This window comes from Trachypithecus francoisi, unplaced genomic scaffold (genome assembly GCF_009764315.1).
Source record: "Trachypithecus francoisi isolate TF-2019V2 unplaced genomic scaffold, Tfra_2.0 Lachesis_group0, whole genome shotgun sequence".
Taxonomy (NCBI): Eukaryota; Metazoa; Chordata; class Mammalia; order Primates; family Cercopithecidae; genus Trachypithecus; species Trachypithecus francoisi.
In genome coordinates, this window is record NW_022681453.1 from 65224859 (window position 1) to 65250689 (window position 25831).

The 25831-nt window shown below is 44.7% G+C and overlaps 1 protein-coding gene across 1 annotated transcript in view; it reads left to right on the top strand.

Moving 5' to 3' along the window:
• MYLK (myosin light chain kinase) overlaps nt 1–25831 on the top strand; it is a 189347-nt gene that overhangs the window by 47823 nt on the left and 115693 nt on the right. The window contains 7 exon segments of the mRNA XM_033211001.1: nt 1250–1457; nt 13331–13379; nt 14271–14436; nt 15788–15953; nt 18354–18372; nt 19577–20112; nt 20692–20898. Of these exon segments, the coding sequence (XP_033066892.1) occupies nt 1250–1457; nt 13331–13379; nt 14271–14436; nt 15788–15953; nt 18354–18372; nt 19577–20112; nt 20692–20898 (1351 nt within the window).

The window sequence follows — 25831 nt, forward strand, 5'->3', positions numbered from 1 at the left end:
ATTCTGGGTCCTTGGCTCTGCATTAGCGAGCCATTCTGAACCCTACTCCTCCAAAGATGCGTTAATTCTGAAGAGTCTACTGAGTTTCAGGTGTTTGAAGGCCCTTGGGGAACTTCTTTTCTCTAAAACTCAAAGTGAATTCTTTCCTTTGAATTTATCTCTGCATTTTCCCCTCTTTTGAGAGATGTATTCTCTCTGATTGGGTTGCTATGAAACTCAGATGATTGCACCACTGCACTCCAACCTGGGCAACAGAGCAAGACTCCATCTCAAAAAAAAAAAAAAAAGAAAGAAAAAAAAAGGAAACTCAGATGAGCCAAGTACTTACAAGTACTTAATGCTGAACACTTAGCATTAGCTCTCAGCAAATGTCAACTGCTAACAACAGTTAGAGAAAGGTGAGTTGTCTAGAGCAAGCACTACCCCATAGGAATATCACAAGGCCTGGGTGTAGTTGTAACTTTTCCAGTGACCACATTAAAAAGTAAAAACAAGTGAAATTAATCTTAATACATTTAATTCAACATATCAAAAATACTACTTTTCAACACCTAATCAACATTTTTAATTATTGAGGTATTTTGACCTTTTTTGTATTGTCTGCGAAACGCAGTGTGTAATGCACACTTACAGTGCAACTCAGTCTCACTGGGCACATTTTGAGTGCTCCATCACTACCTGTGGCCGGTGGCTACCGTGCTGGGCAGTGCAGGTCCTGAACCTTGCTACTCAAGATGAGTTCCAGGGACCAGCAACATCATTAGCATCCGTGAGCTTGTCCCAACTGCAGAATCTCAGGCCACAGCCCGGACCTGTAGAAGCAGAATATGCATTTTAACAGGATCACCAAGTGATTTATTAGCATGTTAGAGTGAGAAGCACTGGTCTAGAATCCCTATACTCAGTCCTCGCCCCCTGGGATTCTCTAATTGGTCTAAGGTGAGGCCTGGGCACTAGTGTTTTTTTTTAAGCTCCCCTGGATGATTCTAACATGCCACTGGGCTTGAGAGTCATTTGTGTAGTGGGCTCTGGAGCCGGGATGCCTGACTTTGCCACCTTCTACCTTTGAGACCTTGGGAAATTGCCAAAACTCTCTGTACCTTGATTTCCTTATCTGTAAAATGAGGATGAAATGGGGGTGTTATGAGGATTAAATGAGTTAACACATGTAAAGCACTCAGAACAATACCTGACACAGAGAGAGTACTCATGAAGTACAGGCTCTTACCCTTTCTTCTTTTTCTTGAAGGTCCGGGGTTACCCAGAGCCCCAGGTGACGTGGCACAGAAACGGGCAACCCATCATCAGTGGGGGCCGCTTTCTGCTGGAGTGCGGCATCCGGGGGACTTTCAGCCTTGTGATTCATGCTGTCCATGAGGAGGACAGGGGAAAGTATACCTGTGAAGCCACCAATGGCAGTGGTGCTCGCCAGGTGACAGTGGAGTTGACAGTAGAAGGTGAGTCCCAGGAGGCCTGAGTCCAGGAGGGAGCTGAGGTCTGTTTTCCCAAGGCCTGCAGCTCCTGCCTGAGCCCTCTCTTCAAGGATGAACTGACAAGAGAAAACACACCCCATCCCTGAACTCAGGACCTTCCAATCTAATGGGAGAGATGTGGTCCCTGCGAACAAGGGAGGCATCCGGGAGACAATGTTTGTCAAACTAGGTATCACCTGTCTCCTGCTTGAGCCCTCCCCTGGCTTCCTCTCACACTGCAGCTGAAATCAGACTCCTTAGGATGGTCTTACAGAGCCCCACCCAATCTGGCCCCTCCCTAGCTCTCAGACCCATCTTCTATCACTCTGCGCCTGCTCAGCACACTATGGTCACACCCGCCTCTGGCCCTTCTTTGAGCAAGGCTACAGGGCCTTCACCCTTGCTGTTCCTTCTGTAAAGGAAGAGCCCTTCCCTCAGCCCTTCACCTGACATCCCTTCACATCCTTCAGGTCTGTGCTCAGATGTCCGCTTCTTAGAGGCCCTTTCCTGACCATGCCAGCCCTATGATTCTCCATCCTCTCACCCCACTCGAGGTTTTTCTTTTAGGACGTATCACCATCTCACACTGCAGTGTCTCCTTCATCCTGCACCACTAAATGGAAAATTTAGGAGGAGATGGACTTTCTCTGCTCATTGCCTTATCTCCAACATCTAGAAAGCTTCCTGGCACATGGTAGATACTGAAATATTTGAGGAATGAATGAACAATGTTTATCATAATTAACATCATCTTTAGCGTCATTATGAAATAATACATGCTCATTATTAAAAATTATGTAACTCAGAAAAATATGTAGGAAGTAAACACATCAATGTGTTAACGTATTAGTTAAAAGTAATTGCAAAAGCCACATTACTTTTGCACCAACCTAATATTCTTGTCTTTTTCCGCGCTCTGTACTTTAAAAAATTCTGTTAACTTTAAAACTTCCAGGAGAAGCATTGGACCATAAGTAAAATGGTTTTTTGCTACTAGTATGTCCTTCTGCCATGCTGAAGACACTCCACTGGAAAGAATATCTCTAGTTCAGGCTCCTGGCTGATATTTAAAGCCTTGATATCAGGAAGGACATGGGGTCAGTCAACCCCTCAGAAGTAACACAAGGTTCCCTTGACCCTTCCCGGCCTTTCTAAACATGGAAGTTTATAAATCAAGGCTCAAACTCATTTCTCCTCTTTCAGAAGACTGTCCTCCCAATCTGGCTTGCAGGGGACACTAGATGGAGAATTAAGGTAGTCAGGGAAGGTTCCAGAAGGGGGCGAGGTGCACCTGGGCCAATGGCCACCCTTTGCCCTGTTTTCTCTGTTTCCCCACACCACAGAAGGGCCAACAGGCTGTTTCACAGAGCAGAGCAGAGCATGCATAGTTTGGATGCTTTCCTTAAATTCTTTAACTGAGTGACTCACTTACTCTAATGACCTTTGAGTGCTTGTGGCTGGGGCATTCCAGATGGAAAGTGACTCCTGCTCAGAGCCTCAGGATGGACCTCAGCTCTGCCCTCCTGGTGCTGTGCTTTCCCCTACATGAACCCCCTTTCAGTGCCCGAACTTTGTGTTGACATCTACAAATAAAAATTACCGTGTTCCCTCTTCTGAGTTCCTGTTTAGAGCGGGGGAAACCGAAGGAGCACTGAGTTATGAGTTTGTGCCAATGAGATATGTGACTCTAAACCTCTGCACCTGTCTTTCTGCGGGATAAAGGGTTTGACTTTGGTGGTCTCTACAACCTGGACTAGCCCTTGTTTTCTGTGATCCACATTAAGGGAAGACTGGAGTCTGTTAGGAATGCAGGGGAAGCATATAAAACCTAGATAATATGAAAATCTTTTCTTCAGTCCCCACTATTCAGGAAGTGAGAGCTGATGTCACGATCAAGCAGGGAAATGTTTAGTAGCTCATGGTACTCGGGGCAGGGGAAAGGGAATCAGGCTGAGGGCTGTAAAGGAAGGAGAGCAGGCCAAGGCTCTCAACCCCGCCCCTCCTCTTTGGTTTTCATTTGGGGAGACTCAGGCCCTCAAATTAAAATTGAAATACAGTTAATCAAAATAAAATTAAGACATAAAATGTAAGATGCTTTCGGTCTTCTAACTCTAGGAGATAGAGAACAGCCTAAAGGATGCAGCTGTTTAAATGTGTGTGAGTCCTATGTACATTCTGCTTCTGCAGCAAGGCCGGTTTTAAGCTCATGTGTGACTTGGGGCCACCCCAAAGACCTAGGCCTGAAAGAGTCCACTCTGGGCCCTTCTGCCATGGATAAGTTGTTGGCTGTGCCAGGCTAGCCCAACCCTTTACAAAGGAAAACTAACAGCCCACCTGCCTTCCCTCCAGCTCTCTGTGCTATGCTTCTTACTTGGAGTGAGCAGAGGTCCAGGAATTCAGAGTATAATTCATATGTGGAGTTTTATAATCCTTTAGTGGTCAAGTTTAGGAGGCAGTGTTGAGCAGTGGAAAGAAAGTCAAATGGTCTTGGATTGAATTTTAGCTCTACTAATTTCTAACTATGGAGAAATTAACCTTCCTAAGCCTTACTTCCTTTTCTGTGCCTTGGAGTTCATGGCTGCCCCGCAGTGTGGCATAAGGATAAGCACAGCTAGTAGCAAATAGCACCCAGAAAGTGGTAGCTTCATCATTGTTTGAACTGACATTTGCATCCTTAGAGCTACTTAAAAAGGGAAATCTGCAAGAGAGAAAGATTCCTCATCTGAGTTTTAATTTGGTGATCAGTCCCAAGAAACATTCAAGATCCCCCAAGAGAACGAGTGCCTTGATGAGAGCCATGCAGTTATTCAGGGCCTTACATGATGGAAATCAACTGTGGTCTGAGTCCCTGGAAGCCTTTCTGAAGCCAGCTCTGACACTTGCCCACCTCCAGAGGGCAGGTCATGAGGCTTGGTGCAGAGTAAGGGAGACATGGTACCTGCCCTCTGAGAACTTCCTCTCCAGTGGAGGACCACAGACCTGTCCTGTAGGGATTTAATGTGAGCCATATATAGAAACTTTTTTTTTGTTTTTTTTGAGACAAGGTGTCGCTCTGTTGCTCCGACTAGAGTGCAGTGATGTAATTTTAGCTCACTGCAGCCTTGACCTCCTGGGCTCAAGCGATCCTCCCACTTCAGCCTCCCAAGTAGCTGGGACTACAGGCATGTACCACCACACTGGGCTAATTTATGTGTATGTATGTATGTATGTATTTATTTTTCCGAGATGGAGTCTTGCTGTGTCACCCAGGCTGGAAAGCTGTGACACGATCTTGGCTCACTGCAACCTCTGCCTTCTGGGTTCAAGCAATTCTTCTGCCTTAGCATCCCAAGTAGCTGGGATTACAGGCGTGTGCTACCATGCCTGGCTAATTTTTGTACTTTTAGTAGAGACAGGGCCTCACCAAGTTGGCCAAGCTGGTCTCGAACTCCTGACCTTGTGATCCGCCTACCTCAGCCTCCCAAAGTGCTGGGGTTACAGGTGTGAGCCACCATGCCCGGCCTTATGTATTTATTTTTTTAAAGATGGGGTTTCACCGTATTGCCCAGTGTTGTGTAATCTTAAGTTTACTAGTAGCCACATGTTCAGATATCAGGTAAAACTCATTTTAATAAAATACTTTATTTAACCTATTAAATCCAAAATATTTCCATTTCAATGTATAATCAATATAAAAATTACTAATGAGATATCTTACATTCTTCAACATCTGGGGTGTATTTTACACTTACAGCACACTTCACGTCAGAGCAGCTATAATGGCAAGTGCTCAGTAGCCACAAGTGGCTAACAGCTACTGTTTTGAACAGCGCAGTTCTAGAAGCTGCCACCTGAATAGGAATAAACAAGGTTTACACAGAACAAAAAGAGAAAGCCACATGGATGAACAGGTGTTGATATGGTTTGGATGTTTGTTCCCTCCAAGTCTCTTGTTGAAATGTGATTCCCAAGGTTGGAGGTGGGGCCTGGTGGGAGGTGATTAGATCATGGGGGTAGATCTCCCATGAATGGCTTAATACCATCCCCTTGGTGATGAGTGAGTTCTCGCTTAGTTAGTTCACGTGAGATCTAGTTGTTTAAAAGAGTCTGGGACCTCTCCCTTCTCTCTCTTCCTCCCTTTCTTGTCATCTGACATTTCTGCTTCTGCTTCACCTTCCTCCATGATTGTAAGCTTCCCGAGGCCCTCACCAAGAGCAGATGCTGGTGCCATGCTTCTTGTACAGCCTGCAGAACCAAGAGCCAAATAAACCTCTTGTTTATGTAAATTACCCAGCCTCAGGTATTTCTTTATAACAGTGTGAGAACAGACTAACAGGTGTTGAGTAGTCCTGAGTCATCACACATCCACACAGTGAGCCTCGGACATGGGGTAGAGTGAGTGCCCAAATGGTGGGTGTGACCCAGCCCCAGTGGTCTCAGGCTGAGAAGGCCTTTGACACTTCAAGGACCAGAGAGTCGCTGCAGGTAATAAAGGGTTAACTTTAAGGACATAAGCTCAGGAACCCAGGGAAAGCCAAACTGGCAGCCCCCAGAGGAGATCCAGACCTCAGATGGATCACCCACCTTACAGGATTTGTTAGTGCAAATGCATGTGCACAGAAATCACTTGGTGAATCTGGTTGAAATGCAGATGCTGATTCCACAGGTCTGGAGCAGAGCCTGGGAGTCTGTACTTCTAGCCTCTAGTTGATGCCATGCTGCTGGTCCACAGACCACTCTTGGAGTAGCAAGGAGGGATTTAATTACATATGTGATATATTCCACCTAGTACAGTGATTGTCAAACTTCAGCATGCATCAGAATCACCTGGAGGGCTGCTGAAACACTGGGCTGGAGCCATCTGCCTGGCTCTCCCCTCCCAGATGGTCCAAGCACACCTCCCCCATACCCCCAGCCACCTCTCAGTGCCACAGCTCCTGCTATCTACACCCTCATGAAACCACTGCGGTGCAGACCGAGGCTCTGTATACACACATACACACACACACACACACACACACACACACACACACACACATATGGAGTCTCACTCTGTTGCCCAGGCTGGAGTGTAGTGGCACAATCTTGGCTTGGCGTGATCTTGGCTCACCACTACCTCCGCCTCTGGAGTTCAAATGATTCTGCTGCCTCAGCCTCCTGAGTAGCTGGAATTACAGGTGCACACCACCACACCCAGCTAGTTTTTGTATTTTTAGTAGAGACGGGGTTTCACCATGTTGGTCAGGCTGGTCTCGAACTCCTGACCTCTTGATCTGCCCACCTCAGCCTCCCAAAGTGCTGGGATTACAGGCGTGAGCCACCATGCCCGGCCTCATTCTGTTCTTGAAGGATGACTTCCAAATTTCCTTAGGTGGACTCTTCCCTCCTTTAGCTTCACCATCCACTTCGCCTTTGCCTCTTTTTCCCTCCAAAATATGCATGGGTTGCCCTTGCTGGCCCATCTTAGATTTTTGCCACTGAGGCTGCCTCCTTCTTTTTCCATCTCATATTCCTCCACCTCTTTCTCCCATCTCCACCCCCAGCCCTTTGTGGATTTAGGCTTTTCCCAGTTGCTTATAGTTCCAGCGTCTTCTTCATTCCTCAGATTTTACTGAACTTTGTGCTGGGATATAAAGAACAATAAAGCTCAAACTCCTAGCCTCAAGCAATCCTCCTGCCTCAGCCTCCTGAGAAGTTGTGACTACAGGCACATACCACCATGCCTGGCTTCACAGTTCTTTGTACTTGAACTTATTTGTGTTTAAATTATAAATAAAGCTGGGCATAGTGGCTCACGCCTGTAATCCCAGCACTTTGGGAAGCCAAAGTGGGCAGATCACTTGAGGTTAGAAATTTGAGACCAGCCTGACCAACATGGTGAAACCCCATCTCTATTAAAGATATAAAAATTAGCCATATATGGTGGCAGGTGCCTATAATCCCAGATACTCAGGAGGCTGAGACAGGAGAATCACTTGAGCCCGGCATGGGGAGGCTGCAGTGAGCCGAGATCACACCACTGCACTCCAGCCTGGGCAACAGAATGAGACTCCATCTCAAAAATATATAAAAAATAAAAATAAATAAATAAATTGTAAATCAGTATTTTAAATGTTTTTTCTTCTCCACTAGAACTGTAAGCTCCATGAAGGCAAGACATGTCTCTTTTTATCAGTTACTGAATCCCCAGGGTAAGGAAACTAGCGCAGGGCCTGAGCCATGATAGGTCTGCCCTGTAGAAAGAGCTCAGTAAATATTTGTTGACTGCCTCTGATCTGCCTTTGGGACTTCATCCCCTGTACTAAGAAAGGGATTCAGTTCCTAGTATATATAAGCACTAGTCAGAGCTTCAACAAGCAGACTGACATGTACAATAAAATCCAGAATAATATCTGAGCCTTAAAAGAAAGGCAGAGTGCTTCAAAAAGGAGAATTTCTGCAAAAATGTTATTCACATTGAGCAATTTTAGTGACCTTTAGTTTTGACTTTTCATTCCTTTTTGCTTCAATACCAAGTTTAATATTCAACCAGAAATTCTGGTTCTAGGCACTTCTCCAGAGGTTTTATTAAGCCACTGGCCCTAAACAGAGACAGTATCACCCTCTAGGGGGCACTTAGGAGATGGTGGTCCTTTTGGTTTCCCAGTAATTGGGAGAGTTGCCGGATTTAGGGGGCAAGCACTAGGGGTACAGGATGGGCGTCACAGCAAGAATATTTTCCCAGTTCCTCACAATCCTACCAGAACAGACGCCACAAATATATAAATTGGTGGTTCCTTAGTCTTCAATAATACAAAAAAAAAAAAAACTCTTCAAGACATTGTAAAACAAGCCCAGTAACTGAAGAAATGGTCATCGTCTAGAGGGAAGATTAAAAGGAATGAAGCTGTAGCTCCAAAATTATTGAAAAATTTACTCTGCACAAATTTTCTACTAAATGAAATGTAACATTTCTATCTATATCTATAATTACCTCATATAATTGTATATATAGATAGTGCTGTTACTACACTATAGCCCTGAAAATGTGGACCAGAGGAGACTTAAAACTCTTAATATTAGAAGCAAATAGTATTAAGTTAATGGAGATGCATAAAATGTAGGCATCTTATTGACTTTTATTGCCATCTCACATTTTTTAAAACTTTGGGGAACAGTAATAAATCTATATTGTAAAAAGATTATGTATTGACATTATTTTTTGGAGATGACTGCTGTTTTCATCCTAACACATGTCTTCTTTATAGTCTCTTGTTATTATCACTGTTCCTTCGTCCAAACCATTCACTGAATGTATATTTCAAGGTAAGGTGGGATTTTACCTTGAAATCCTGTGATAACTTTTACTGTGATTTTTTTTTACTACTCAACCCCATATCATAAAACGGAGAACTGTTTTAACACCACATTAATACATTAATCATCTTTCTAAAAATGTTCTCTACTTCAGTGGTCTATAACTTGTCTTGCTATGTTATCTTCTTTTAAAGTTATTTTCTTCTTTCTTTTTTATATAAGACATCTTTTTAGTTGAGTATTCTAGTGTCCACTTGTAGACCTGTGCTCTTTCGCTTTGTTGTGCTACTTGTACAGTATGATTTTTCATCACTCACTTTTAGATCTAAACATGCATTAGGAGTTAATGCAAGTATCAGCCATTTCATTATCTTCTAATGTGCCTGAGCACTGACATATTGAAATGGTCATACTTAAACAGTTGCATATTGAAATCCACATTTTTATAATTCACTTTCCTTCTATATCACTGTAATGCTTTAGTTAAGGCTTTACATTTATTTTCTTTTTGAAATTATCACATATGTATATGTGTGATTAGAAGGGAATTTTGATCAGGGTGGCATAGGGGTATCAGTTAATATGTGTTATAAAAAGCAGATATTTGTTCTGATAGAGTGGAAAACCACTATTTTAAGTAATCCTCAAAAAACACTTTGAAGTTGGTTACAAGTAGGGTGACTGCACCCCACTTTTCCTGCAACAGTCCTAGCTTTCTCCTGTTATCCTGGCATAATTATTAATTGCATCTCTCTCAGTGCTGAGAGTCTGTGTTTGGATGATAAATTATATCGCCACACATTTTTAGAAGCATTTTGGCTCCTTTCAATTTTGATCACATTATTCACTTTTTGAGCAGTATGTTCTGACCCGATTCAGTCTTTCTGTATCACTTGACAAACAGAGCTAGGTCTACTTTATCCCTTCCACCACCGAACTTCCCAATCCTAAGACCTGCCAGCATTCTCTTTTACTTGTCTTTGAAAAATCTAAGATCAAATACCATCAGTGTCTTGGTCTCTCCTTTTTCTCAGCGACTTGCTTCTGTCCTCACCAATTCTCTTAACTCACCCTTCTATTTTTTGCATTTCTACTTTAATCCCCTTTCCACTTATTTTTCTACATAACCTTACTGTTCTGCCAGATTTTCATACTTTTACAAAATTAATTTTGCCTTATCTAACAATTTGCAACCTCAGATTTTTCCTATAAATAGACCCTGTTAGTAATTTTAGCCCAAATTCTTTTTGTTAGTAATTTTAGCCCAAATTCTTTAATATGAGTTAACAGAGATGTGAACTCTCTGTTAACTCATATTAAAATAGCATCCATCAGTTCCATTTTTAGCTGACTGCTTTATGTGTTACGTTTTCATCATACCCTCTTACCCGGACATAGAAGTATCTCTCTCCAGCATGCTTTTGCTATTCTTTGGGGAAGTGCCATGTTTTTGCTTTTATTTTATTTTTTAAGGAACAAAGGAATTTAAGCCTTTTGGATTAAGATGCTTAGCTCCCAAGACTTTTTAAAATGTTCAGTCTATTTTTTTTATTGTGGTAAAATAAACATACCTAACATAAAATTTACCATTTTAACCATTTTAAAGTGTACAATTGTCATTAAGTGCATTCACAGTGTTGTGCAGCCATCACTGCTGTCTCATTCCAGGACTTGTTTATTACCCCCGATGGACACCCTGTAACCATTGAACATTAATTCCCCATCCCCTCCTCCCCCAGCTCCTGGTAACTATGAACCATCATCTTTCTCTATGGATTTGCCTCTCCTGGACATTTCATATGAACAGAGTCCTATAATGCATGGCCTTTGGGGTCAGCTCCTTCACTTAGTGCACTTTTTCAATGTCCATCCATGTTGTACCACGTGTTAGTACTGCCTTCCTTTTACAGCTGAATAAATACTTCATTGTATGGATACACCACATTTGGTTTAACCATTTATCAGTTGATTAGTCTAATTTTTATGAAATCCTTATTCCCAGATGAAACGACTGATACAGTAGCATGGGTAGTGCAATGGATGGTACACAGATATTTTGTGGTGAGCCTGGACAATGCTGTTGTATAGAGATGTTTAGAAGGCGCTGTCCATCCTCTACTTGGATGCCAGATTTTACTTTCTTCCTCCCTGCCCCTTTTTTTGCAACTAGATGATGTTTTTCATGTTTTGTTTCTTCTTTACCATTGTATTTATAGGTTTTAGAAAATACAGCTGAATAAAATTACTCCGAGTCCCACCACCCCCAAAATAATCAGTATTAATAACATGATACCTTTTCTTCTGGTCATTTTCCTGTCTTTGGGTATTTTAGTTTTACCTAATTATGATCACATTAAATAGGTAATTTTGTATGCTGCTTTTTCTGCACAAAATGTATTTATTGAACAAATATTAAATACCTACAATGTGCTGGGATTTGTTCTGGATACCTCTGATGAGTGAATAAAAAGTTCCAGCGGGCATATGGGTTGGGGTCTTTAGCATATAGATGATATTTAAAGTTATGGGACTAAGACCTCCTGGGGGAAATTAGATGGAGCTGGGGAGAGGCCCAGGACTCAGCCCTAGGGTGCCCCAGCATGCAGAGGTTGAGCAGAGAAGGAGGTTGAGAGAAGATGGATAACCTGGTAAAAGCAGGAAAGTCTAGAAGAGAAAGCACTTTGAAGGGGAGTGGGACCTTGTGTCAAATGCTACTGAGCTTCTGAGTGAGATGGAGACAGAGTGTCAACCATTGGGTTTGACAAGATTGTGGTTAGGATGGAGCCCAGTGGCGCAGAGAGGATCACAGCCCATGTGGAGTGTGCTGAGGAATGAATGAGATAGTATCCTAACATGTACCTGCACGTTTCAGATATTCTTGAACATAATTTAATGGCAGAATAAGATGTCTAATTGTACATTTTACCTAACTACTTATTTTCTTCCTACTCAGTGACATTTATGTTGCTTCTAACTTTCACTATTACAAACAAGATCAAAGCGAATACCTGTGTAAACTTTCTTTTCTAACTTGAGCGTTGTTTCCTTTGAATGGAGTCACAGAAATGGAGGTGCTGGCCCAAGAGCAGAGCGTCTTTAAAGCTTATGGCTTTCCCTCGCTCAGATATTTCCAGAAGGACTGGACAGTTGGCTCTGCCTCCGGCAGCGTCTGAGGGTCCAGCATCTTGACTGTCAGTTGGGTCCTTTCAAAATAAATCTCTCCTTTTATCAATTTAGAAGTTACTTTTGAATAGAGAGGAATGACAAAAACCAAAACACTTTACAAAATGAAAACTATACAGAGCTCACTAAGTAATATTAAACAGAAATGCCTGTATAGTAATCACCAGTTATATGGAGCCACACCTTAAATGTGATGCGAGTGTTTGTTATTAATCCCTTTTCACTAAGGTTCTGGTGGAACCTTAAACCAGGTGTGGCTGATGAAAATACTCAGCCATGATTTTTCTCCTCCACACCTATGTTCTTACACAGTCATATAAATGTGATCAAAGTTAAGGAAGTTTACCCTTTTGCAGTAAACACCCTGCAAATTCCCCACAGCAACTGTCTGCTGATATCAGAGGATGACTCTACCCTCCCTGGGGTAGGGTTTTATAAGCATCCCCAGCTTGTAGCAAAAGGAGAACAACTTTCAGGGTGATCATCATCTCAAAAATGACCTATTCCTCCCACCACACCCCTCAAAATAAAACTCCCACTACTTTAGAGTTATTTCGTGGTCACGTTGTTAATCATCCCTCCCAGCTGCAGGAGCTGGATGAAAGGAGCTGACCCCAGCTGCCTTGCTGGCTTTGCTATTTAATGGCTTCCTGCCTAGCATGGCGGCAGCTCACCCAGGATCAGCAGCACCCAGTAGGACAGTGCCTACTACGGCTGCATCATCTCACCTAGGACTGACTGGCAGTGCCCGGCATAGCAGCGCCTTGCCCAGGACTGACAGTGCTCAGTGTGGCAGCACTGCAGATTCTGCAGGAGGTGCTGGCTCTGCTGTAGCTTATCTGCAGTGATCTGTCCTGCTCCCTTTCAGCTTACTGCTACTTGCCAGGCCTTAAGTGGAAGAATGGAGTGTTGATTGTGTCAGTCAAGAACAGGTGTGGTAAGAGATAGGCATGGACATCTCCCTCCCTCCCTTTCACTGAGAAAATGTTCTGGAGAGGTCCTGGATCACCCCAAATAATCCCCAAAATGGAAAGTAGAGCATGCCACCTAACAACTCAGCAGGTGGTTGAGAGTTCTAGAATCTGGCAGATCTGGGTGAATTTCTGCACTGTTACTGACTCTATGACCATGTGTGGATGACTTAACTTCTCTGAATCTTATTTCCCTCATCTGTTTAACAAATAGGATAATGTAGTATCAGCTTTATAAAACTGTTGCAAGAAATTCACATGATAATGTATGTAAACACCTACCATAGTATCCATAGTGACACAGCCCATGCTCAATCAAGATTAATAATCACCATCACTATCCTACCCACCCCTGCTGTTGAATCTTTTTCACTTTCATTGCTCCAAGTTTGTGGCTCAGACCTGACTCATCAACCCTTTTTCTTGCAGGAAGTTTTGCAAAGCAACTTGGTCAACCTGCTGTTTCCAAAACTTTGGGGTAAGTCCTGGATGTTCAAGACAGAGTAAGGGTTGGATCGCTTTCCTGCTGACTTGAGCAGGATAGGTCTGGGGAGTAAGTCTGCTTGGCTCTCCTAGATTATAACAACCACAGTGCGGAGCCTAGTGCAATGAGATATGTAATTTACGCAGCACCTCCTGACCTGGCTGCCTCTGTGATTGGCGCCTTTGACTGGCCCAGCTGCTAAATGCTAAGGAAGTGGGAGAGGTGGCCAGAGTCTGCAGTGGACTCTAACAATCAAGGCAGTAGTCAGAAGATTGAAATAAGCAAACCCAGAAGAGGCGGGTAACAGTAGCTGCTGTAACGGACAAGCCTCAAATCACAATGGCTCAACCCAGGGAAAGTTTGTTTCTTACTCAAGGAAAGTTCAATTCAGATATCCTGGAACAGGTGGAGAACCTTCCACATTATCTTCCAAGAGCCCAGGCTTCTTCCATTTTATAGCTTCATCTTCTGTGCCCTTGAGCCCATGCTGGGCCTTCTGCATCTCACCAGCAGAGTGGACGAGGGACTGCAGAGCCTCACAGGAGTTTTTTAGGAGTCGGCCCTGGAAGTGGCATACAGCTCTTCCACTTATGGTTTCCTGGCCAAAATCCAGGCTTTCAGCCAGAGCTTAGTGAAATTCAGGCATACCTAACTGCAAGGCAGGCTAGTAAATGAAGTCTAGCTGCATGCCCAAGAGGTAGAGAATAGGTTTTGGTGCCACACATTTTTCTAGAGAGAGCATGAGAAAGTTTCTGAGGCATAAAATTGGGAAGGCTATACTTTGATGGCTTTTGACCTCAACTTAGTGCCTTTGGGTGAGGTGGAGAGAGGACGGTTGAATTGCTGCCTTGTCTGGGACTGGATTCTCTGCCAATTTCCTTACAGGGATAAATTTTCAGCTCCAGCAGTGGAGACCCGTCCTAGCATCTGGGGGGAGTGCCCACCAAAGTTTGCTACCAAGCTGGGCCGAGTTGTGGTCAAAGAAGGACAGATGGGACGATTCTCCTGCAAGATCACTGGCCGGCCCCAGCCGCAGGTCACCTGGCTCAAGGTGAGGTTTCTGTCTGCCCTGACCCTGATCCAGCCTGTATTAGTCTGTTCTCATGCTGCTAATAGACATACCCAAGACTGGGTAGTTTATAAAGGAAAGAGGTTTAATGGACTCACAGTTCCACATGACTGGGGAGGCTTCACAATTACGGCAGAAGTCGAATGAGGAGCAGAGTCATGCCTTACATGGTGGCAGGCAAGAGAGCATGTGCAGAGGAACAACTCTTTGTAAAACCATCAGATCACGTGAGACTTATTTACTATCATGAGAACAGCATGGGGAAACCCGCCCCATGATTCAGTTGCCTCCCACTGGGTCCCTCCCACAACACATGGGAATTATGGGAGTGACATTTCAAGATGAGATTTGGGTGGGGACACAGCCAAACCATATCACAGCCTTAGGGATCCTGAAAATTCAGGGTTAGACCCTTCAACTAGTAGGAGTCTTTTGATTCTGTTCCTCCTGTTTCAGGTAGTTCTCAGGGGTTTCTCTGTATGTTTGTTAGTGATGCATGTTCCTGCCCCCATTACAGCTCTCCCTCTGTTACTCAGAACACAGTGTTCTGACACTTCTCACACTCACAAGATAACAGAAAACTTCTGAGTCAAGACAAGCCTGACAATCTCAAGAGAGTGGACTGTGAAGTTAGGGTACTAGATGTCAAGCCACAGCTCCCTGGTTTATAAAGCCTGTGAAGCTGGATAAGTCATTTGATTTCTTGGAACCCTAGTTTCCTTATCTGTGAGATAGAAATAATACCACCTGCCTCAAAATATTGTCAGGAGGCTCCATGTGGAAGGGATTTATAAATCATTCAGGGCTGAGGGAAGTGAAGCTTCAGTGGGAGAGGTGGGCGGGCAAGGGAAGCAGTGGCATGGGGTTGGGGATGGCTGTTAAACAGGGCAGTAAGGATCCAAGGGGAACAGGTAGAGTCATGGCCAGGGGAATAGGTTTTTCGGAGATGGAATGCCTGGGTAAAAGTGGGTATTGACACCTTTTACCTGCTTCGTAATTCTCTTGAACTCCTCTAGGAAAAGACTAAAAGGAGCTAAGGAAAAACTGAAGTGAGGAATATGGGATTTCCTACCTCAAACTCAACCTCCTTTTGAAACTGTTTCCAGGCATCTGCTCTAAGTGGGACAGAACACCACACCACATCCATAGACCTCAAATCAGGGCCCCTGAACTGTTTAAAGTCGGCTCTCTGAGCGCATTGACAGGGCCCACAGCAGAGGGCGCTGCTGCCCAGGCCCTGGAGTCTGTCCCGCCAGGATTGGCAGGAGGCAGGAGGACACAGCCAGAAGGGAAGCAGATTGGTATGACCAAGTTACCCCATTGCCATCCACAGGGAAACGTTCCACTGCAGCCGAGTGCCCGTGTGTCTATGTCTGAGAAGAATGGGATGCAGGTTCTGGAAATCCATGGAGTCAACCAAGATGATGTGGGAGTATACACATGCCTGGTGGTGAACGGGTCAGGCAAGGCCTCGATGTCAGCTGAACTTTCCATCCAAGGTATTGACCAGTGGAGGGCTAGTGCAGAACGATCCCTGCCTGGTGCCACACCCACCTAGAGGAGCTGCTTGTTCACTGCGCACCTGTGTGTGTATACACGTGGCCCACTCACACACCCAGGCACTCACCAGGGGCAGATCTTTTTTTTTTTTTTTTTTTCTTCAGACAGAGTCTTGCTCTGTCGCCCAGGCTAGAGTGCAGTGACATGACGTCAGCTCACTGCAACCTCTGCCACCCAGGTTCGAGTGATTCTCCTGCCTCAGCATCCTGAGTAGCTGGGACTACAGGCACGTGCTACCACGCCTGGCTAATTTTTGCATTTTTTGTAGAGACAGGGTTTTACCATGTTGGCCAGGCTGACCTCAAGTGATCTGCCTGCCTTGGCCTCCCAACGTGCTGGTATTACAGGCATGAGCCACCCTGCCCGGCCACCAGGGGCAGGTCTTTGACAAGAAGGAAGGGTGAGCAGGGGCAGCACAGACCTGGCCACAGGGAAGATGCCCTGCGCTTGGCTGCCACCTTCCCTTGTGTTCCCCTGCTCTCCCCCTCCATGTCTTCAGTCCTTTCTTCTCACCCGGACTCGCTTTTGTATCTGTGATTGTCAACTGGAAGAATGAACGTTGCTAACATCTTGCCATCACCCCAAATTTAACCTGCCCAGAATTTACTCAAAGTTTACTCTGTCCTTCAAGTCAGGCGATCCTTTGACTTGACTCCCTCTACCAGGGTTCCCATGTTTCTTCACACCCAGACTGGACTTTCCAGCATCCTTTTGACCCCTGCCTCTTTCTCCTTGAGTCATCAGCCCTGTCAGTTCTTCCTTGGAAGTCTCGTTGAACACGTCTCCTCCTTACACTTCCTTGGTTCCTGAGGAGGTCCAGGCTGGTTCTTCCAGGAGGTCAAGGAAGTCCAGGCTGAGGAGGGAGTGCGTGGATGGGGAAGGGGCTGCATGTCACTTTACTGGAGCAGGAACTCGGGGGTCAGGAAGGGAAGTGGCTTTCAGTCCCCCCTCCTTCTTTGTCCCCCTCTTTTCTTCTGATTTTTCTCTTCTGCATCTCCTTCTTCTCAGAAACGCTTCCTCCTTGCTCTTGTTACTTTTTTTGGCCTGGATATTTTTCACAATCTACAGAGAGAAACATATTTCACAGTACGTTGCAACTCAGAACGTGTATACGTAGGTAAGCAAGTTTCAGGAAACCATCCTGACTGTGCTGTGCACAGTGCGCGCTGGTATTCTCTATTTCACTTGACATCATTAAAACAAGAAATCCTGTCCTGACCAGAGAACCTGACTTGGTGGCTCACTGCTGAATAAGGAACTGCCATCAGACACCCAGAGCAATGTGTGCCTGCCCTGGCGTTGAGTTAAAAGCTGTTCCCTCCTGGTGGACTTCATGACAAAATATGCTGCCTGATATTTGTTTTAAAATACTCAAAAACAAACAAAAGAAAACAAAAATGGATAGATAAGACCAGCAAAATGTGGTATCTCCTTTTTTTTTTTTTTTTTTTGAGACGGAGTCTGGCTGTGTCGCCCAGGCTGGAGTGCAGTGGCACGATCTCTGCTCACTGCAAGCTCCGCCTCCCGGGTTCATGCCATTCTCCCGCCTCAGCCTCCGAGTAGCTGGGACTACAGGCGCCCGCCACCACGCCTGGCTAATTTTTTGTATTTTTAGTAAAGATGGGGTTTCACCATGTTAGCCAAGATGGTCTCGATCTCCTGACCTCGTGATCCGCCCGCCTCGGCCTCCCAAAGTGCTGGGATTACAGGCTTGAGCCACCGCGCCCGGCCTTTTTTTAAGGCAAGATTTTCTTTTCTTTCATTTCTTTTCTTTTTTTTTTTTTTTTTGAGACAGAGTCTCACTCTGTCGCCCAGGCTGGAGTGCCAAATGTGGTATCTCCTTAATCGTGGTGATGGCTTTCAGGGTTTGTTATATCTTTCTACTATTGTATGTTTTGAAATTTACCATGATACAATTTGATAAAGAATATAGCAGGAAAAATATGTATTTCATGTTTTTTCTTTGGAGAACTGGGTAACATTAACAGTGTGCTTTTCTGTACAATGGTAGGCTACAGCGTTTGGGTTTGGAATTTCAGATGTTTGTTTGTCCCTGGGTTGGTTTTTTTTCCTTCTGTTTAGTGAACAGAAACAGATTCCATGCCCTCAGGGTATACTAGCACCAGCCACTATTAAAAAGCCCAAAGGACAGCACCTGAAGCTTTGACAATGTTCTCCAGGGCTGGGGGGAACTCACAGGCCAAAGACGTTCAGCACCAGGGAAGCTGGAAGGAGCCAGTAGGGTGGGACCACGGTGATGGGGAAGCGCCTGGGGAGGGAAAGCTTGGTGCATACGGCATTCTACTAACAGTCTTTCCACCCTTCCCCCCTTTTTCCAGGTTTGGACAGTGCCAATAGGTATGTCTAGGCTTTGTGACTTTTACGTTTTCTATCTTGAAATGCCCTGCAAGGAAAGAAGGGATGTTATCGAGAAATGCCCTGAATTTCTGAATCATCTTATGGGGCAGAAGAATTGGCCTTTTGGAGGGTGTTGTTTTATTTTGGGTGTTTTGTCGTGTTCTCCTAGTGTAATATGACACACAGGTTCTATCTCAGGTTGCTGTCAGTATTGAGACTGGAAAACTCAGTGTCACCACCTTTCTCAGTATCTACAGTCTTTTCTCTGGTTAGCATCCTGAGGAAGAACACTGCTCTGAGAAGGCCACCTTCCTCATTCCAGGGTGGAACCTGTTCACTCATGCAGCCCAGACCCAGGAGGAGCCTCTTTCCTGTGTGTGAGGCTCGGTGCTAGATGCCTGGGTGTGCAGGGGTGGGCGTAGAGGAGGACTTCGGCGGAGCTACATGAATGCTCGTTACCAACTGGGATGTGTCTGTGAGGAAGGACAACAGGAAGGCACTGATTAGAATAGAGGGGCCAGGAAGCCGTTTCGGAGCTTGGTATTTGAGCTCAGACCTGTGCAAAGGAATGTTAGCTGGTGAAGACAAGCTCAGGGAGTGTGCTCCAAAAAGCAGGGATAGTGTGTAGAAGCTGTGAACCAAGAGGTGAGCCCGTGGGGACCCAGAAGGATGCCAGTGTGGCCACAGCCTGGTGAGTGGTGGGACGGTGTCTGTACCATCAGGAGCAGCCAGAGCTGGCATTCCTGTGGGCCCTCTTGTGGGGCTCAGTTTCGTTCTTAATGTCGTGGAAAAGCTGTTGGAAAATTCTTGGGCTTGAAATGACATAATTTGATTAATGTTTTTAAAACATCGACTATAGTCACTGTATAGAAAATAGATTAGAGAGGCAGAGTGGACATGGGACACCGGAGGCAGGGGTTGAACTAGGGAGGCACCAGTGGAGAAGGGAAATGTAGGGAAAGCAGGGCTCTGCAGGGCTGCAGGACAGGCACATGTCGGGAATGGCTGCTTGTGCTCTGGCTTGGGAAACTGGGCACACTGCAGAGAAAGATGCTCTTACTTGCTCTTAACTTGTGGGCTTTTGTGACCCCTGGAATCCGTGCTTGTGATGAGTAATGTTTGTGAGTAACCAGATGATCATTCTATTCTCCCCTCTCCTCACCCACCCTACCCCCACCCTACCCCCACCCTCACCACCACACAGGTCATTTGGGAGAGAAACAAAAGCCACCAATTCCGACGTCAGGAGGGAGGTGACCAATGTAATCTCAAAGGAGTTGAAACTGGACAGTCTGGAGGCTGCAGCCGAAAGCAAGAACTGCTCCAGCCTCCAGAGAGGTGGCTCCCCAGCCTGGGCTGCAAACAGCCAGCCTCAGCCCCCAAGGGAGCCGAAGCTGGAGTCATGCAAGGACTCGCCCAGAACGGCCCCGCAGACCCCGGTCCTTCAGACGACTTCCAGCTCCATCACCCTGCAGGCCGCAAGAGTTCAGCCAGAACCAAGAGCACCAGGCCTGGGGGCCCTATCGCCTTCTGGAGAAGAGAGGAAGAGGTCAGCTGCTCCCCGTCCAGCCACCTTCCCCACCAGGCAGCCTGGCCTGGGGAGCCAAGACGTTGTGAGCAAGGCTGCTACCAGGAGAATCCCCATGGAGGGCCAGAAGGATTCAGCATTCCCCAAATTTGAGAGCAAGCCCCAAAGCCAGGAGGTCAGAGAAAATCAAACTGTCAAGTTCAGATGTGAAGGTGAGTAGAGGTAATTACGGTCACCGGTTGCCAAAATGTATCCCCTGGGTGGCTACTCCCTTCCTTCAGCACCCAGCTGGTCTGCACCTCCTATATCCACTCATCTTCTTGGACTAGCTCCCCTAAAAAACCACCTTACAGGGGCCTTCCCCTCAGGGGGGACTCATTGTAGAAATGCCCTTTACTCTGGAGAGACCCCTAACGGTAGCCTGTTGTTTGGTGTTGGATAGAGTACCGGCCCTGTTCTTACCACCCTAGAAGAAACACCCTCGTTATTGCCAACATCAAAAAACAAACCTCCTGGTCTCCTCCGCCCTTTCGTCCCCTTGCCTGGCTTTGGCCAACCTGGAGACCTGACCCATCACCCTATATTCATCCTCCTCAAGGCCCCTGATTCTGTCTCAGCAGGTTTCGTCTTGTGGAGTGTGGTTGAGGGTGAGGAAGCAGACTCAGAGGTGGGAGGGCAGCTCCACACCAGACTGAGCCCTTTCCTCCAGCTCACGCCTTCCCCACCTACCTCACAAGCACGGGATGCTCTCCAGGGCACAGGGAGCTCATGTTCTTCACCTGGCCCTGTAGTTTCAGGGATTCCAAAGCCTGAAGTGGCCTGGTTCCTGGAAGGCACCCCCGTGAGGAGACAGGAAGGCAGCATTGAGGTTTATGAAGATGCCGGCTCCTATTACCTCTGCCTGCTGAGAGCCCGGACCAGGGACAGTGGAACGTACAGCTGCACTGCTTCCAATGCCCGAGGCCAGGCGTCCTGTAGCTGGACCCTCCAAGTGGAAAGTGAGTACACGTCTCCGGGTCACCCTGCATTCTTTGTGGGACAACCAGTCATGGGGTGCTTCACCTTCTGCAGATGGTTCATCTCCTACAGTCCCCTGCCTTGGTGCGCAGCCCGATAGAAATGTCACCCCCAACCACATGCCAGGGCCAAGTATGTTGCTCTAGGCCAGTGATTCATAATCAGGAGTTCACATCAGAATCACCTCAAAATCAACATGCATGGCCCCATGCCCAGCCCAGCTGACAGCTACCTTTCCTAGGTCCCTCAGCTGTTCAAATAGTGTCGTGACTCAGTTTGTAACCACAGAGAACTGAGTGTTCATTAAATATCCAGGTTTAGAGTAATGTGAGATGATGTGGGATCCCACATCTTTTATGTTTATTGTACTGTCTGTTTATAAAAGTAATGTATGTTCATTGTGGGGAGTTTAAACAATATATAATCTTACGACTCAGAAATAAATTATATTTTAATGTTTTTATACAAACTTACCATTGTGGTATTTGTATACTGCTTTCTATCCCAATTCGCTCATGTGATATTAACATCTTTTTATACAATTCTTGGAAAGCATGACTTTATTAGCCATATAATAGTGCATGGAATGGCTGTATCTAATTTAGGTATGCTGTTATTTGTTGAATTAATTAAATTGTTTCCATTTTCACTATTATAACATATCTATGATAAATATTATTGTATCTGTCTATCTCTATAAAATTTCCCCCTTACTCTAAATGCTTGTGTAGGCCCGCCGCCCATGCCATACACTTGAGAAATGTATTAACAAATACCACAAGAGTAGAATCTGCAAATTGCAGGCTGCTGAAAACTGTAGAACAAATAACTTTCACCAATTTTTTTTTCCACATACAAATTGCAAGCAAAAAAAAAAAAAAGACAACCTACAGAAAACTTAAATTAGAAGGTATATAGTAACATCAACAATTACAATAATTTTTGATAATCTTGTACCAACTCTGACTGAGATAATCTTTAAAAAGTTTTTATGGGAACATCAAGAAAATTTGGACACTGAGAAGATTTCATATAAAGGAATTCGTGGTATTTTAAGATGTGATGGTGGTCTCATTACTTTTTTTTTTATAAGTTCATCTGTTTGAGAGATATATCCTGAGTTATTTACTGGTGAAATGATATGGTTTTTTATATTTGAGTTAGAAATAATTCATGTTTGGGGAGCACTGACAGGAGTATCAATAAAATAATATTGATACAAATAAAAGTTGAGAGATCGGTACATAGGAATTCACTACACTGCTTTGTCTACATTTGTCTGTGTTTGAAAATTTTCCTAATGCACATTTCTAAAAGAAAAAAAAAACTTAGTGATGTATCCATATAGTAGAATGCCAGACAGCATCCTGTAGACTGATGCCAAAACATGTTCAAGATGCACTAGGAAGGGAGAGGAACAAAGTACAGGCTCACATATAAGAGGAAGAAAAGATCTGTGTACACACATGCAAAAGATGCCTGTGTGTGCAGACATCATTTCTGGAAGAGCACACAAGTCCCTCTAGGAAGGGGAAACTGGGGGTCCACAGGAAGGAATGGGGCATCTTACTTTTCACTGTATACTATTGATTCACTGGGATTTTAACTATTATTTAACTGGGATTTTTACTATCCTTGTGAATTCCTTTACAAGAAATATTATCCATGCCATTTGGAGGTGGGAGTGCCGGTGGGAAGAGTTCACAGGTCTAGGAGATCAAACCTCATCATCCAGGCCGGGTTTCTGTCCCTGCGTGTGGGACAGAAATATGGTGTCAGATCCGCCACAGGTTCATGGCATATCCAGAGCACCTAGATTCTCCTGTGGCTGCTTCTGCTATGAATGTATCTAAGTCTCATAGAGGACTATTTTCAGCCTGTTTGCGTCATGGGGTAATACATCTCAGGTTGATTCCCTATCTTGTTGTGTTTTGTGTGCCAACTTTGAGATATAATTCATGTAACATAAAAGGCACTCTTTTAAAGTATACAATTCAGTGGTTTTTAATATATTCACAGAGTTGTGTGGCCATCACCATCATCTAATTTCAGAACATTTTCATTACCCCTCCCAAAAAATCCTACCCATTAGCCATCACTCCCTGTTCTCCCATCCCCACAACCCCTGGTAGCCACTCATCTACTTTTTTGTCTCTATGGGTTTTCCCCTGCTGAACATTTGATGTTAAGTGGAGTCATTCAGTATGTGGCCTTTCGTGTCTGGCTTCTTTCTCTTAGCTTAATGTTTTCAAGGTTCATCCATGTTGTAGCAGGTGTTAGTACCTCATTCATCCGTGTGGCTGAGTCATAGCCTATCGTATGGATATAGCGTGTTTTGTTTATGCATGCATCAGTTGAGGTCCATGTGGTTGTTTCTACTTTTTAGCTATGGTGAAAAGTGTTGCTCTGCACGTTTATGTACGAGTTGTTTTCAACACCTGTTTTCAACTTTGAGGTTTAGACCACATATATTGTTGGGTCATAAGGTAATTCTGGATTTAACCCTCTGAGGAACTAACAAACTGTTTTGCACCATTTTACATTCTTCTAGCAACGTACGAGTGTTGCAGTTTTTCCACATTTTCACCAATACTTGTTATTTTCTTGTTTGCTTGCTTGCTTTTTTTAAAAAACAAGGTCTTGCTTTGTCAATGGGGCTAGAGTGCAGTGGCATGGTATTAGCTCACTGTAACCTTGAACTCCTGGGCTCAAGTAATCCTCCTGCCTCGCCTCCTGAGTAGGTGGGACTACAGGTGCTTGCCACCACACTTGGCTAATTTTTTTTTTTTTTTTATTATTTGTAGAGGTGGGGGTCTCACTATGTTGCCCAGGCTGGTCTCAAACTCCTAGACTTGAGTGATCCTCCCACTTCAACCTCCCAAAGTACTAGGATTATAGACATGAGCCTCTGCACTCAGCCTGTTTTCCATTTTTTCATTATAGCCATTCACAATCATCTGACTATGATTTTTTTTTTTTTTTGAAACAGGGTCTTACTCTGTTGCCCAGGCTGGAGTGCAGTGGCATGATAATAGCTCATTGCAGCCTCAACATCCCAGTCTCAAGTGATCCTTCCCACCTCAGCCTCCTGGGTAACTGGGACCACAGGCACATGCCACCATACTCAACTAATTTTGTTATTTTTGTAGATACAAGGTCTCACTATTTGCCCAGGCTGGTCTTGAACTCCTCGCTCAAGCAGTCCTACCACTTTAGCCTCCTAAAGTGCTGGGTTTACAGGCATGAGCCACTACACCCAGCCTGACTGCAATTTTGATTTGCATTTCTCTGATGACTAGTGATTTTGAGTATCATTTCATATACTTATGGGACATTTGTATATCTCCTTCAGAGAAATGCCTATTCAAATACTTTACCCATGTTTTAATTGGGTCATTTACTTTTTTATTGTTGAGTTGCAGGAGTTCTTTATATATTCTGGATACAAGTCATTTACCAGACATGATTTACAGTAATCCTCTCTCATTCTGTAAAGGCTGGATTATTTGTCATGTGTGGCCACAGAAGTCCCTGCTTAGTTAGTTTAGTGATCAGCTAATTGATTGAATGGAGAGTTCCTTTAACACCTTGAACTAAATTTTTCCCTGCCTTTGCCAAGGGGCTCTCTCTGTGTGTGTGTTACACCCATCTTCAGTGCTCCAGCCAGCAGTTTACAGGTCTGCTTTAGCCTTTACTTTCGGCTTGCACCAAAGCTCCAAGTCAGCCAGAGGTGAGACAGGAGGGCCTTCTTACATCTTCCCTGGGCAGACTCACAGCCCTGCACATCCATGTGGGCTTCTCAGTTCTCAGGAATCTGTCAGAGTTTTTCAAAGTCCTGGACATCTCATTCCCCAGTTTTTCCTTTTAAGTTTTTTGATCAGACTCTTGTTAGCCCCAAATGATATTGCTTTCTCAAGTAGCTGTAATATTAAACAATTGCTACTGATTGTTTTTAACAAACACCCTGGAGATGGGGCCATCCACACAGAGTAAACTCTGAGTCAGGTTAAATAAAGACAACCCTGAAAATGGAGCTATTGAAGGAGCTGCCAGACAGGGCAAAGAGTGACCATTCTCTTAGGGATGAGGTTTTACAGGAGCTCTGAACCCATCCTACCTCTTGCAAAGTGGCTGATTTTCACAAGTACCATAGGTACTGTTGATTTTCAGAGTTACCCCAGAGCTGGGGCAAGGGGGACAAGAGTGAGAAAGCACATAGCTTGCTGTTCTTACCAAGATTCAGCTGTGTGTTTTGTTGTTGTTGTTGTTGTTTGTTTTTTTGGGGGTGGAGGGGCAGAGTACTGTTGTTCGGGTTTTTTGTTGTTGTTGTTTATTGTTTTTACTTTTTAGAGACAGAGTCTCGCTCTGTCACCCAGACTGGAGTGCAGTGGCGTGATCATAGCTTGCTACAGCCTCAAACTCTTGGATTTAAGCAATCCTCCTGCCTCAACCTACGAAGTGAGACTACAGGCACATGCCATCATGCCTGGCTAATATTTTAATTTTATTTTTTTGGTAGAGACAAGAGTCTTGCTGTTTCCCAGGCTGTTTTCAAACTTGTGGCTCGAGCAATCCTTCTGCCTTGGCCTCCCAAAGTGCTGATATGAAAGACGTGAGCCACCACACCTGGATGTTTGTTTGTTTTTAGTGAATGCTCTCAGAATGTTGCAAGCCTGTGGTTAATTTCTGGCATTCTGAAACCATTGCTTTTGACTCTTTTTGCCAGTATTGTTGTTGCTTTTATGGAGGAGTAGATCTTCAGAGGTCTTTACTCTGCCATTCTACATCCTATCTTCTTGATGAAGACACTCGCTTTTCTAAAACTTCTCCAGTTCCTAAACATCCTAGTTAATTCTTGGCAGATGAGTTTACCATGAAGCAGGTCATCTGATGGGTGTTCTTTTAGCTACCCCT